A 15,806-nucleotide genomic window follows, 5' to 3' on the forward strand; every position below is an offset into this window, starting at 1 on the left:
TTTATTAACTACGGAATTAAAATCTCCTCCAATCACTAATTTTTCCAATCCACCGTTTATGTAATAAGGTAAAACGTCTTTAAAAAATAGTTCTCTGTTTCTTTTATTTGCACTCCCTGATGGTGCATATATGTTGCATATAGTGATATTATCGTTTATTTTTAATGAAATTATACGAGAATCTAAACTTTTTTGTAAATGTGTTGTTTTAATATGCGATTTTATTAATATCGCTGTTCCTCTTTTATTTTGATCTATGTTTGAAAACATTTCAAACCCACCAATTTCAAATGCTTCGTATACTTCCTGTAATAAAATTATATCTAGTTCCATGAGAAAAACGAAGGATTTTAATGCGTTTACTTTATTTTCATTTGAAATTCCGTTCATGTTAATTGATCCAATATTATAAGATAATAAATTCGCCATGATTCAAAGTCTATTTATTTTTCAGAATACTTTCAAAATTTTTGTTACCCAGATCGTTTCTCAACTTGCCACTCATGCTCCGATCACTCATCTCTCTCACGCTCTCAATATCATCGTCTTCGGAAATGAGTCCCCCGTAAGCATTACTTTGCAGCATACTGCGGATGAGAACAGAGTTGTCATCACCACCCACTTCCGCCACCCCTTTCCGTGAATTGCGCACATTCGACCTTGATCGTGATTTATGTTCTCGTGTTGATGTGTTAGTGTACTGTGATGATTTGCGTGTAATTCTTTCGGATGTTGCACTGACACTACTCTGAGGAGCACTATTAATCTTCCGGACTAGATCATTTAGACATGTGAAATTAACACCTACCTCTTCATTCGGCTTTGCTTGCTTCTTCTTGTTTATCAATGCGGTCCTCTCTCCATCTTGTGTGATTCCACCCGCCTCGGTATCTCTGGAAACACCCGTTTTCAGAGCTCCTGCGTAGTTGACTCCTGATGCAATCAAACGTTCGCTTATGTTGCCTCCCTGAACTTGCAACTCCATGAAACTCGCTTCAATGCACTTTCGGCCCCAGTGCACCGGTTTATGGCAATGCCGGCACGTCTGCTGCTGGTGTTTATAGGTTACCAACGTCACTTCTCCACCGATGTTTACGTACGAAGGTACTGCTGTATGCAGTTTAATTCGCACAGCTCGAATCCCGTTCTTGATCCCCTTCAGAACGGTTGGTTCCGTCCAAATCTCCTCCTTGAGCCAAAGAACTTGTCCGTACTTTTCCAACACATTCGTGATGGACTTGTTTTCCGTTTGTGGTGAAATGTCGTGAACTCGAACTGTAGTTGCCCCGTCTTCCATGAACACATTGACCTTGAAATTCTCCTGATCGATCGACAAAACGTGGGCACCTCCATTTTTTTCTGTTGCGGTGATTGCTATTTCTTCACTTGCTACTTCAACGAAAACTAGTGACTTTCCAGTGTTGTGTTGCAGTGTTTTAACGTCGGAATAAGCAATCATTAACTTTTCGTTCACGAATTTAGCTATAATGTCCATGTTGAGCTTTCTTGATGGAATAGTTGACATATCCATTACAAGAGTGTTGACACGTGGGCCGTTTGAGGTTAGGTGATAAGCTGGTGCAGCCATCTTATCACTTGTTGTTGTTGGTGTTTGTGTTCTGTGCTTTTCGAGAGCACAGTCCCGTGAACTGGCGTATAAAAATATAACCGATAAAGAGCGTTTCTTTGCTGATTAAAACACGTCCACACTGCTCTACTGCCAAAACGAGACTGGTATAATACTACGACAATTCCACTGTAAAACAGTGATATCTCCGACCTCTCGGTTTAAATTAGCCATCGAGAAAGATAAACACTGAAATGAGGGGCCAAGTTTGCATCAATTGCTTCAAAAATGTCTTCACTACAGGAAGCATTGTACTAACTGTTAAGTTCGGGGTTTTCGGGGAGCAGTACAAATAGGTGTTGTCGGTTTGCTGGTCCGCAAGTAAAGAGGCCGATCATCTTTTCTTTTATTCATACATCTGTTCTTCGCATAATAAATTCTTCCTCGTATTGGTACCACTGACTAATGCCATAAAAGCCTCGATCTACGAGGGGTTTCTATTATTTAATATATATTCAAAATACGCTACAATACCTTTCCATTTTTAATTAGCACTAACGATATTTAGAAAAAAAAAACTATTAATTTATATTGAATTCAAATTTTTAAATAAGGTTGCCTTTCGACTTCACTTAGGATATACAAAATTACTTTCGACTTTCTTTTTCTTCACTCTTTCTGATCTTCGTAATGTTGCAGCATTCGTTTGTTTCGATGTTCCAATTCCGGTGGAATCCATGGTTCGTAAAGAAGGATAAGCAGTATCTTCGAAACCCGGGAACGTCTCGTCGTCAGATTCCACCCATGTTCGTTTCGTACCTCGAGGGTGACCCGTTTCCAATTTTCCGTGTTGGCCATCATCTTCGTGCATCCGAAGCGCAACATTACGCCGTGTTCCAGTTTTCGGTTGAAGTTTAATCTGCCCCCTGTGGGCCGAGATTGTTTGAGCTGCTAGCGCAATCTGCAACATATTTTTAGAAATATGTTTAATGAAAATTGCTTTTGTCCAACGTTGAAATTCATTTATTTTTGGATTACGGTAATATACTTTATCTCCCATGACTAATTGTCTAAAAGGATCATTATAATTATTTTTGTTTGTATCCTTTTCTAGAACAATACTGTCAAAAGGTTTAGCTAGCTGTTTCTTGAAATGTAATTTTGGATTTACTAAATCCATTTAAAGTTTTTGGTTTATAATTGGAAACTTTTTCACTTGGGAACTTATCCTCAGATGATAAACAAATATTACGAAAGTTGAATAAAAACAGATTCAATCTATCTTCAATATTCATGTTCAAATATTCAGGATCCATAAAAAACTTTTTCATTACTTCTTTGGCCACCCTAACCAACCTCTCTGCCTGTCCATTACTTTGAGGATGGTATGGAGGGCTTTTCATTACTTGAATACCTTGCCTTTCTAGATGACGTATGAAATACTCAGAGTTAAAAGGTGGTCCGTTATCTGAAACAACAACATCTGGGAGCCCAAATCGTGCAAAATATACGTTCAATACCTTAATAACCTTTTCAGCATCTGTGCCATTTTTCATGATTTCAATTTCCAACCACTTCGAAAAACTGTCCACTATTAGAAGAAAAACGTTTTTATTAAAAAAGAAAAAATCTAAATGGAATCTCCTAAAAGGTCGTTTCGTAGGTATCCAATTTCCGGGTTTAATTTGATGTGGGATCGAATTCATTTTCAAACAAATATCACAGTTTTTTACAAAAGATTCAATGTCTTCATTTATACCGAACCAATATACACTTCTACGTGCCATCTGTTTCATCTTAACAATACCACTGTGATTTGAATGAAGCTATTTCAAAATTTTATTGTGTAATGATGAAGGTACAATGACTCTGTCTCTGAACAATAGACATCCATCAATTTCTTCTAAATCGTGAGCATTCGAATAAACATTCAAAAACATTTGTTCATATGTTCTGGCCATCCATGCTGCATATACATTCTAATTTGCTGAAGAAATTTATCCGTTTTGGTTTCTGAAGTGATTTTAGTGAAATCCAATGGAAGTTCTTGTGAAAAATTTAAACTTTTGACATACATTTGATCCAATTTTTTAGGAACCTCTTCTGGTAGTGCGAACCGCGAACAAAAATCAGCGTTTCCCATCTTGTTCGATAGTCGATATAAAATATCGAATTCATAAATTGCCAACTCCATGATCGCGCAACGCTGAAGTCTTGTTACGGTGATTGAATTTCGTCCGGTTTTACCCAGAATTCCCAATAACGGCTTATGGTCTGTGAAAATCGTAAATTTTTGTCCATATAAAAATGTATGAAATTTTTTTACTGATGAAACTACTGCCAAAGCTTCTAAATGAAGAATTGGATAGGATTTTGTGCAGAGTTCAGTGAAAATGATGTGAACCAAATGGGTTGCTCTTTTCCTTCAATAATATGAGATATCACTCCCCCCAAACCATAAGATGAAGCATCAGTTGTTACCACTATTGATTTAGATGGATCATAAATGGTCAATATGTTTGCGTTTAACAAACTTAATTTACATTCATGGAATGCTTTTTCACAAGCACCGTTCCAAATAAATTTTACGTTTTTTTGAAGTAGATTATACAATGGATTTAAAACCGATGATAGATTGGGCAAAAATTTCCCATAATAGTTTATGAGACCTAGGAATGCTTTTAATTCCGTTACTGTTTTAGGAATTTTCGCTTGTTGGATATAGTAAAAACCTTTTCTGGATTTGGTTTAAGTCCTTTGTTTGTTAAAATATGCCCTAAGTAAGGTAACTCGTCAACAAAAAATTTACACTTCTTTAAATTTATTTTGATATTGGCTTCCAGTAAACGGTCCAATACGAGAATCAATTTGTTCCGGCAATCTTCGTAATTTATTCCAGCAATTAAAACATCATCAAGATAAAAGAAAACATGGTCAAGCCCTTTTAAAATTGTTTCCATAATTTGCTGAAACAAAGAAGCAGAAGAAGAAGCACCTTGGGGAAGGCGATTGTATGTATATAAACCTTTCATAGTGTTGATTACCATAAACTTTCTCGATTTTTCAGTAAGTTGTAATTGTGTGTAAGCAGTAGCCAGATCCAATGAACAAAATAATTTGCATCCAGCTAGAGAGGAAAATACGTCTTGAGCAGTTGGTAAAGGATATGTATCCTGAATGAGTGCTCTGTTAATTGATGCTTTACAATCTACACGCTCTTTTTTTTTTAACTCAAAATTAAGTATGACCGAGGTTCAAAACATAGTTCGATTCTATGAACTTAAAGTTAAGTACCCTTTTTCCTCCTTGCGATGGATCAAAACGGAGTTCGAACTGCGAACTCATAATTGATCCCTTTTTTTCCTTCGGCGAGGGATCAAAGCTGAGTTCGACCTTATGAACTAAAAATTTAACTCTCTTTGTTGGACTGAAAACACTTAGCGAGTTCAGTCCGAACCGGAGCAGCAACCAACGAACACGTCGCCAAATTTGGTCGTTCCGGAACAATTACTGGAAGATATGAAGGAACTTCATAATGGAATGCATGTTCACCGTGTCAGCGTAAAATTCTGTCCGTCATTGTCATCATATGGTGAGCGGCTTGGAATGTCCGGAAACTTCCGGATGTTGTTTACTTCCCGTGGGAAGTAACATCCGGAAGTTTTCTTTGACCGGGAATGTCAAAACTTTCCACCGCTCTGTAATTGCACTGCAATGTACCGGAACAGCAACATCCGGGTACAGCAAATTTTAATCATCCTTTAATTCCCTGAAAATCAGCTACCCTCGAAAAAAAAGGACAAATTCGAGTTCGGCTGCCGAACTTAGTATTGAGTATGCCTATCAGAACTTAGTTTTCCTGTTGCCCAGTCAAACTCAAAGTTGAGGGAAGCCACCGAAGTGCTGTTTTGAACCAAAACTACTTAATTATGAGTTTAAAAAAAAGAGCGTGTATGACCATGCGAATGTTATTGGGTGGTATGAAAAAAACCTAGTAATTGCTTTTGCTAAACTAAATCGAGCAGTCGAGCAGTCGCTTAAAGCAATTGCTTCGGTTGTTATGAATAAAGTTTTTTTTGACAGCTGTTTTCTCAGTCAGGAGCTTTTACTTTTAGAACAAGCTAGTTTGGTATGAATAAAGCTCAAATCTGAAGCAATTGCTCGACAAATCTCCCAGCAATTGCTTTATTTTCTAAGCATGCTCGGTAGCAGACTTTTCCAATAAAAAAATTCTTTAATTACGTTATGAATTTATCAAATTAGCAATATTTCACTTCAAAACAATTCAAAAAGGCATTTTCAACATGGATAAAGAAAAAGTCGAAGTGATAACCCAACTTTTTTCATATTCTTGTCGTTCGTCTAAGATGAAATTAAACAAACAAATTAGTAAATATTTCAAATTAAAAAAAACGGCTATAGTGGAAGAAGTCCCAATTGGCTCAAAGTAAGAAATATATTGTAATAATTTAAAACATTATACAGATCTCTCATTTTTATATAATTCTAAGATTTAAGAAAAAAAATCTAAATTAAAATGTGCGCCTATTGCCTATTTTTTTTTATACATCTGGGGGGGAGAGCTTATGATAAATATTAAAGTTAGGCCATTTTTTGTTTGACAGTATTCGAATATGTATTCATTTTTCTTTAAACATCAACATACGAGCACAAATTAACCAAAAAATTCCGGTCGTTCTTACACCCACCACCCGCTTCGTCGACTTCAAGGCTACTTAACCGTACTTTTCAATTTTCTGATCGTCTTCTTTCATTTTACTTTAGAAAACTTCAGATTCTGCTGGTTGGATAGCTCTATTTTTCGAAGCAAAAGCTATGTTCTAAGACTTTAGTACACATCCGCTAAGCAAATGTTTATTCATACCAAACTAAGCAAATGCTTTGGACTTTTGCTTCGATTGATTTCGAGCTAAGTAAAAGCTACCGAAGCAATTGCTAAACCTTATTCATACCACTAATTATCTTTCTTTATTATGATTACCACCGGTGAGGCCCAAAGACTTGTTTTTATCGGGGTTATTATTCCATCTTTTTCAAGTAATTCAAGATGTTCTACCACTTTTTCACGAAGTCTATAAGGAACTTCGTAAGCTTTTCTAAAAATAGGCTTACTTTCTTTCAAAACAAGTTCAGCTTCATGTCCCTTAATGGGAGTGGATAAATCATTATTGAAAATCAAATTATACTTTTTCTTCAAATCATTCAATTCTGTGTCCTCCGGCGATAAATTATTTATCGCAAAAATATCAGTGATTTTGTTTCTCCATCCTTTACAGATAACGTCAAGCCAATCTCTTCCCATCAAAGGATTGAAATGATGTTTAGTATTCAAAATAATCAAATTAAGAATATAGCGTTTTTTGTTAACATAAACTTTCACTAAAGCTTTACCAAAAATTTCTAATTTTGACCCATTTATAACCACCAGTTTTTTATCACACTTGGTTAGAGGAACGTGTTTCATAAACTTACAAAAATCAGATTTACTCATGACTGAAACCACCGAACCACTGTCAATCTCCATTTTGAAATTGACTTCCTCAATTTCAACTTTAAGATGACAGGGTTCACTTACGCTGTTAAACATATTTACCATTAAACATGGATAGTCACCTGAGTCATCGCTGTCATTATCGTAAACCATCTTCAATCGTTTGAAGTAATTGTGGACTTCTTCTGGTTTCTCGACCTCCTCCACGAATTTTACCGAGTTTTTTTTGAGAGTTTTTGAACTCGTAACAATTCCTTTTAATATGACCCATATCACCGCAGAACTTACATTTGTATTTTGAATATCTTCCGCCAGAAGACGACGTTTGTCCGTATTTGTGTCCAGGTGCTGATCTATTGGGAACCGAGTAACTTTCACGCCGAAAAGCATTTCTATCGTAACGCATTGGTGAACCTATAATTTTTCCGGTAGAAGTTCCCTGTAGGAAAAATGTACCTGTTTTGCACAATTTTATCGTCTGAATTACCTGTTTTTTGCGAAAGTCGGGTGGCACTTTCTAACTGGGATAGCATTTCTTCAAATCGATCGATGCGCACTCTGGAATCGATATTGCGTACTATCGATTCCAGAGTGCGTAAATTATCCAAAAAACGAAATCGACTGTCCAGTCAGTATGGTCAGTGGTCAAACATTTACCTGGCATCGCGACAGGGTAACATGACCAACGCATAGGGCTGAGATAAAAGATCTCCACTGCTGGCGATCCGGAGCCACCGTCTTCACTTCCTGCCAGCCATAGTTTTCATCAATTGTGAGGATTTCAGCGGCTAGACTACGTCGCCACGAGCTTCTGGGCCTGCCTCTTCTTCGATGCGCATCTGTATTACAGTCAAACGCAAATCTCGTTTTCATCTCTTCGCAGCGTGTGCCCACTTACGTTCCCGAATTTCGATTTCTAGCGCCTTTTGATGACACCGGCGATGTAGTTCCAGTAGTTCCACCACTGACCATACTGACTGGACACTCGATTTCGTTTTCTGGATAATTTTTCCTGAAAAAAAACAAAAAAAATCATTTTTCCAACAGTACGCAATGTCGATTCCAGAGTGCGCATCGATCGATTTGAAGAAATGCTATCCCAGTTAGGAAATGCCACCCAACTTTAAAAATAAAACACGCAATTTCTACGATAAAATCGGGCTAAACAGGACCATTTTTCCTACAGGGCATTTTTTGTCAAATTTTTCAGGTTCGCCACCTGCCGTCGGTATTGCGAACCTGCAAAAGCTGACAACAAAAAATTAGACAGAAAATGGTTGAATTTTTGTTCTAAGAGTCAAGTCAGTGTGGTCAGTGGTTCCACGTTTGAGATCCAGTTGGCAGGCCACCAAACGCGGATAATAATGAGCGAACACGAAATTATTGCAACACCGAATCTGTTGCCAATGTTCTTATAATGTTAAAAATCAAACCAAAATTTTAGGGTAGTTTTATACACATATTTACTTCAAAAATCAAAAGAAAAGTTAATCGATGAAGCCTTGAGTGTAAAATTGAACGCATATCTACTACAGACCCCGTTTGTTTTCGGCAACATGCCCGAACATTTTGTGTTCCCAAATTCGAACGGGTTTTTTTTCTGAAATTTTTTATCTCCTATTTTTACAAAATAACTCTTTTTATTATCATTAACGTTATTTAAAGTCAATTTCCGACCATTTTTAGAATTTTTAAGGTTTTTATTCCCAAATTTTTGATGAAATTTTCGTTATTTTTAAGTTTATTTTGTAAATTTAAGACTGTTGTTTGTATTTGTTTTTGATTTTTTTTTAATTTTTCATCTTTTTGTAATTTTTGAGTACAGACCCCGTTCGATTTTGGCAACACGCCCGTACATTTTGTGTTGCCAAAATCGAATGTTGCCAAAATCGAACGGTTTTTTTTCTCAACTTTTTTTTCAGTTATTTTTACAAAACTATAATTTTTATTAGCAAACACGTTATTTTTGGTCAATTTCCGACCATTTGTAATTATTTTTTAATTTTTATTATCATGTGTTTGATGCATTTTCTACTTTTCCTATTTTGTTTATAATGTTTGTTTTCATTTGTCATATTTGCAGTTTTGGTCGTTCTTAATTATTTTTTAGTTGTTTTTTGTCATTTTCAGACATTTGTTCGAATTTGTTTTGTAACTTTTTGAATTTTTCATGTTTTTGTCATTTTTGAGTACTTTATAAAATTTTTGAAAAAAAATTGTTTTTATTGTTGCATTTGATCATCATTTCAGAACATAAAAACGTATTTATGGTGTTTGTCTAAATTCAATTGGTGCTGTTATAACGAAAACTTAAAGGTAATGTTTTTTCCAAAAACCGTTTGATTTTGGCACATGTGCCAAAATCGGATGTTGCCAAAATCGAATGTTGCCAAAATCGAATGTTGCCAAAAACGAACGGGCCAAACTTTATAAACTTAAAAAAAGTATTCTATCACCATTTCTGAACGTAAAAACGTATTTTTGGTGTTTGTCCAAATTATATTGGTCCTGTTATAGAGAAAACTAAAAGGTAATGTCGCTTCTAAAAACCGTTCGATTTTGGCACGTGTGCCAAAATCGAATGTTGCCAAAAACGAACGGGGTCTGTACTTCACATTTCTTTGTCTGAAGTCTTTCGTAAATCGGAAGTCCGAACTTCCGAAGTAAAATTTAGTGCTGGCGCGTTAATATGTGCATCAAGTTTCACACCCGAGTTGTACTCTCCGAGTGCCCAAAATCCGGAATGATTTTGAAAAATATTATCATTCGGCATTTTCTATTTAAGAAGGGTGGATTCTTCTATGCAAATTACTGTGTGTATCTGGAAATGTGAAATGGCCTGAACTATCTCATATAATATCGAAGTTTTGTTGATATTGCTTAAACAATAGATTTATCTGTGCTTGAACATTCATGACTTTTTTTTTTGAAAAACAAGCACTCTTAAAAAAGTACAGCATCTACATGGGTATAAGCAGTAAAAGCAGACACAAAAGGAAAACAACTCGCTTTTTTACCGCTCATCGCAGCCCTGTATTGCAGCACCACCAGTATGCCAGTATCCCCTTTTTTTCTAGTGTGGCTACAAATCGTACCTCCCCTTGTCCTTTTCTTCCATTACTTCCATCCCAAGCGCGTAAATTTTTGCCCGGATCGATTAGAACGAACCTTTGCGCCCAAATGGCAGCTATAGAAACCGACCATGGCATGGATGGGTAGCGTTCACAAAAACAGTATGCTAATGTTTTTCGGAATTCCTCCTTCCGGAGAGTGTCCTCCGAGTGCGTGATTTGTTTGAATAATTTTATTAGTTTATGGCTGTCGGATCCTTATAGGTATGTACATAGGAATTCAATTTCCTATGACGTTATTTATGAAAGGTGCACGGCCAGACAATCACCCCAATCGCCAGTTTTACGACAAGGATTACAAGAGAGAATCCCGAGATTGGTAGAGAAGTTGGGACAGAATTTTATGTTATACTCTCACTTTCATTCTCGATTTGTTTTCCTTTATAACCTCCTCGCTGGCATTATCCCTGTGTAGATGTGATTATGTTCGATGCGCCGAAAAGTATGCACACATAGCATAAATACGCAGATAGAGAGAAGCAGCGAACGCGGCTAGTTGCAAAACAGACATGTGCTTGGCTGCAGGCGCGTTTAGTTTCGATTCCTGCCGTCGTCTATACGTGCGGCCATTTCGTTTCTGTAGAGATTGTATTAGTTTGTTGATTCTTGTTAATTGCAGAACAAAGGCAATATAAACAATGTAAATGAATAGTAAGTGTTGTTCAAAAGTGCCATTGAAATTCGTAGTTCGATCACCGTCAAGGCTGAGTGTTGTGACCTCCCAAATTCTAGCGTTGTCTACCTACCTACATCTTCCATTCAGATTTGGCCAGTGTGATTGAACTCCCTCTCCCTCCGAAGGGATGAAACATCACAAGCACAAAAAAGAACGTCGTGAGAAAAAGCGTCGGAAGGAGAACAGAGTGGAGGAAGAAGTGCGTGTCGATTTAAGTTTTTGTTGCCATTGTGAAATTATTTTAAAAGTATATCATCTTCTATGTGGTAGTTTTTCAATCGGTTTGTTTTTCTCTATATCGCAGGCCAAAACAGAACCCAACTCTCCACATACGCCCACCGCGGATCCGAATTTGCAAAATTTGAACCCTAATCTACTACAGTCGTCTCATGCATCCAACGTCATCTCATCTTCTATCAAGCATCAGCAGCAGGTACGTAAATAGTTTGAGTGATAAGAATTTTCCTAAAGCCAAAAAATATTTCCTGATTAATAGGCAATCTTCTCTAATTAACATATTTTTAAAGTGTGGAAAACCTTTTCACATGTGATTTGTGATTTGTAATTGTGATTTTTATTTAAGGGAACCTTCAAGTTACAAAATAACTTAGTGACTAGGTCCAGGAAGACACTTTAATGAAATGAATGTGTAACTAATGATTTAACAATAAAATAAAATTATCTCCTGACTAGTGCCCCCTTGAATTAAAAAAGAGGTTCCACCGCGAAACCAATGCAACTTAAAACTCAATTACCTACCATAAATAAATTATTCATTTTAAAACGGCCTCCTAAAAAGCATGTAGGTAGTTAAATTTTCAATACTTTGTTGTTTTAATTTTGAGAAAAATATTCAATCATTTGATTCTCAAAATTATAAAGAAATTTTTATGAATTCGAAACAAGGGTCATATTAATATTAAACCAAGAATTTGAGAAAAAAAAATTATATTTGTTTATTTGAATTTGGATAAAAATAAATTTTTAATTGAAGATATTAAGAAATATTCCTGCTTTCTTAAAAAAAAAAATCAAAACAACTTTAACTATTTAGTTATTTGGTAAAGTTTTTTCAGGTAATATGTAAGAAAAATTCGTTTTTTCAACAAATAATTTATATTTAACTCACGTTAGATTTTTCCGGCAAACTATAAAAAACGTTGCGAATTCTAAACCAGCTGTTGGAGATGAACCTGTGCAAACTGAAAATCTCTATAATAAAGATATTCGAAATAAGACCAGGTGTTAGAAGCTCTAGTACCTACTAGTGTCAGAATTTTTTTTCCTATTACCTATACCTATTGGAATTTGAAGCAATATCGATACTAGTGAATTTTAAGATACATCTCACAACAACATAACAACATTTCGGAAGTTTGTGGTATTTTGATTAATTCAATATAAGTTTGTTTCATAATATTTTTTTCTAAAATTAGTTCGGGGGCACCCCGGAAATTCAATAAAGGGCGATGAATGAAAAATGTTTAAAAGCACTATTTTTATGCAATCAACATCTAGTTAGGATTTTCTAATAAAATCACGAATCGAGTAAAATTAATATTTCAGATAAACATTTTCTGGTTCACTTAATCGTAAAAGAATCCCCTAAAGAATAATACATCGTATAAACAACTCACGTTACTCTTCTTATTTGCAGCCCAACTCGCCCCAGCTGCCACCACCGACTTCACAGCAACAACAGCAGGGACAACTGCACACCCCAAGTCTTGTAGTTTCTGTTCCCTTGTCGACAGCAACCGTACCTGGCGTTAATCTACCTACCAGTAACAGCGGTAGTAGCACCGGCATAAGCAGCAGCAGCAGCAGCACCAGCAGTAGTGGTCCCACAAACACCACCAGCAATGTACCTAACGTTAGCAGTGGCAGCAACAGCATCATCAACACACCGAACATTGTTTCCCCCGGGCAAATGCCACCGGGAACCAGTTTGTACCAGCAGTTGACTCAACGATCTGGGGAGCAGTTTATGGTAAATTTGGCGTGGTCATTTGATCAGTTGGTCAAATTAAAATAACCGTAAATATTCTTTTTCAGGGCGCATCAGCAAATCGCTCCAGTCCAGTGATTCAACAGCAAACCAGCCACGTGATTCAGAATCCTGCTCACGTGATATTGGAAAGGCAATCCCCATCGATGCGATCTTCTCCCGCCATCATTACGAGTGCGGGTGGACCGCAACAAGCGGCCCATTCATTCGGTACGAGCGGAACGCTACTCGGGATGGACCTGAACCCGCAGCCCGGCAACCCGGTATCCGTACTACAAAGCATTTCACCTGTTCCGATGAATGCTATTCAGAGCACCTCCTCGTCACCGATCACGATGGGAGGCGAGGGCGGAGGTGGTGGCTTGAAGATTTCCTACGAAGCACAGACCCCCAACGCACGGATAGCAGCCCTACAGGAAGAAGAATTCATGGGCCGTAGATCAAGGTAAGAGTGGTTTCGGATTTCATGTTTTTGTATTTTAAGTTCTATATTCTTTACTGTTTTAGTTTGATTTGTTATTTACTTATATGCTTGTTTGCTTCTATATTCAACAAGATCGTTAACTAGCTTTTGTTAGTTGTCTGTCAACGAATTCAAAATTGCACAACCCGAAATCAGTTTGTTATATAACTGAGCAAAAACGTAACTAGTGAAGACAAATTGTGCCATTTTCAGTTATCGGTTTTACATATGACAAATTACTAACAAACGCTAGTTTAATTATTTTATAATAATTATTCCTGTAAATTTCCTTTAGTTCATTTTGGTTTTTGTGGTAAAATATCTGTAAACAACCAGTACTTTCTTTATTTAATAAAACAAAATCCACCCAACTGTTGTACACAGATCAAAGTCAAGAGAACGTGGTAGTGGCGGAACAGGAAACAGCGCTGGTGGTGGTAAAACGCGAACATCTAAGAAGCGCTCTCTGCAGCAACAACAGCAGCAGCAGCAACACCGTTCGTCGCCATCAGTCAATTCTGGCTCGACGTCCACTTCCTCCAGCCCTGCTTCTTCTGCCAATAACGCCAGCAGCAACATAAGCACGATCTATGCTAGAAATGATCCGCTCAAACCGACCACAACCACCACCACCGCCGCCGCCAATAATAGTCGTAGCTCAACGCCTAGCAATAGTCACAGCAGTAGTCACTCGAACACTAGTAACAATAATCAGCTTAACCCGACCCTTAACAGTAGTAGCAATAATTCTAGTCACACTAACCCGACCAGTGGTAACAATAGTAACAGTAACAGCTTGCTGACAACCGCCACCTCAACCGGATCAACCATTATGGGCCCTACAACTCAGCCCCCCAAATTGTCTGACAAATTTTCCCAGTCCGTGTCCTCTGCTTCATCTTCCGCAAGCGGCACTGGAAGTGTGAACACTTCCAACATAACTTCGTCTATCACTACTTCTGCTATCACCTCTGCTCCTGGCACAAATGTTATCGAAATGGCCGGTTCTGTTTCTACCTCCGTCAATATTTTTCAAAGCAACCATGCCAATAACATTGGCCAGCAGCAAAATTTGGTTCCTGGTGGAAGTGCTGGCGTTAGTGCTAATGCAACTGTCATGGGAAACAGCAACAGTAGTAATAGTAGTAACTTCGCTGCCGGATCCCACACCGATCATGGCCATGGCACTCCCAGTAGCAATAACACCAGTAGTATCAATAACTCAAGTAATAACAGCGCTGTGGTGGTCACGCACACCAGCAAAAAGTTGCGATCCTCGCAAACATTGGTTGAAATACCCTCGCCGTCTAATTCCAGAACACCGGACAATAGTTTCGGTTCTAATTCTTCATTTAGCGGAGGTGGAGGCCTCAAGTTCTCGTACGAAGCGCAACCTACCAGCAATTCGATAACGATCGGTGCCACATCGACGATTATCACACCACAGGCGACGGTCAAAGAATCGCCACCTAGCTCACCGGGTTCAGATTCGGGTATGGGAACGCGCAACAGTTCCGGGGCGGGCAACAAGCGAAACCGAAAACTATCGACTCACTCCAATGTGGGGGGACCTCTCGGGTTGGCCGGTCCACCCGAAGCGAAGGAAAGCAAACTTTTCCAGAACGGTGTGGTTCATGCGAGCCACATGCTTGGAAACCAGCTGAATCCAAACAGTACCATGGCCCAGAAGATGTCCGATCAGCTCAGCATGGAAATCGAAACCCACACGACGTTTGTCGAGGCAGCGCCGCAGCTGGTTGGGCCTCCGTTTCCGGGAAAACAAGCGGTAAGTATTTTTTTTTCCTTTTTTTTTAAGCTGAGTTAAATTCAAGCCCAATCGAATACCTATTCCTCGAAAAAATCAGTTTCCGTGTTACGTTAGACAAAATATTCTAAGATTAAGGTATACGTTCCTCGAATGTGAAATAATTATTATTGTGGTGTTCGATTTTGTTCAATTGACACATTAAAGTTAATAAATTACAAATTACCTATTATATTCGAAAAACAAGACACATATCTGATATTTAGTCCTCCATGTGTTAGTTTCCGCGTGCAGCTCAAATTATATGATCTTAGTAGGTACATTTGGAATTTCTCATCAGCAATCGACATCTTCCTTTCAATAAGCCATGGGTTCGCTCGAGAATTTGGTAAAATTGGTAAAATTAAACTCGAACCATAGCGAAACTAAACACCTACCTACCTATTTATAGTCATGTTCGATATGTCACATTAACATTGATAACAATTGAAATATTCCCAACAGGTGCGCCCAAGCAATCCGGCACCAACTGGCGGGGGAGGAAATTCTCTTAGCTCGATGCTAACGGGAAGTGCAACGGCAACGGCCAACGGGAACACACCGCAAAGCCTAGAACAGCTTCTAGAACGCCAGTGGGAACAAGGATCTCAGTTTTTGATGGAACAAGCACAACATTTCGATAGT

At 37.8% G+C, this 15,806-nt stretch overlaps 1 protein-coding gene across 10 annotated transcripts in view; it reads left to right on the forward strand.

The window, feature by feature from the left end:
* LOC129758646 (protein AF-10) overlaps positions 1-15,806 on the forward strand; it is a 55,127-nt gene that overhangs the window by 10,897 nt on the left and 28,424 nt on the right. For 8 of the 10 annotated variants that reach the window (XM_055756198.1, XM_055756203.1, XM_055756199.1 and 5 more), the window contains exons 6-10: positions 11,191-11,319; positions 12,544-12,876; positions 12,942-13,339; positions 13,742-15,143; positions 15,627-15,804. In XM_055756198.1, coding sequence (XP_055612173.1) covers positions 11,191-11,319; positions 12,544-12,876; positions 12,942-13,339; positions 13,742-15,143; positions 15,627-15,804 — 2,440 coding nt within the window. The remainder of the gene's footprint in view (positions 1-11,190; positions 11,320-12,543; positions 12,877-12,941; positions 13,340-13,741; positions 15,144-15,626; positions 15,805-15,806) is intronic. The other 2 variants (XM_055756206.1, XM_055756207.1) reach the window with 2 other exon arrangements.

The sequence above is a fragment of the Uranotaenia lowii genome, chromosome 3 (genome assembly GCF_029784155.1).
Source record: "Uranotaenia lowii strain MFRU-FL chromosome 3, ASM2978415v1, whole genome shotgun sequence".
Taxonomy (NCBI): domain Eukaryota; kingdom Metazoa; phylum Arthropoda; class Insecta; order Diptera; family Culicidae; genus Uranotaenia; species Uranotaenia lowii.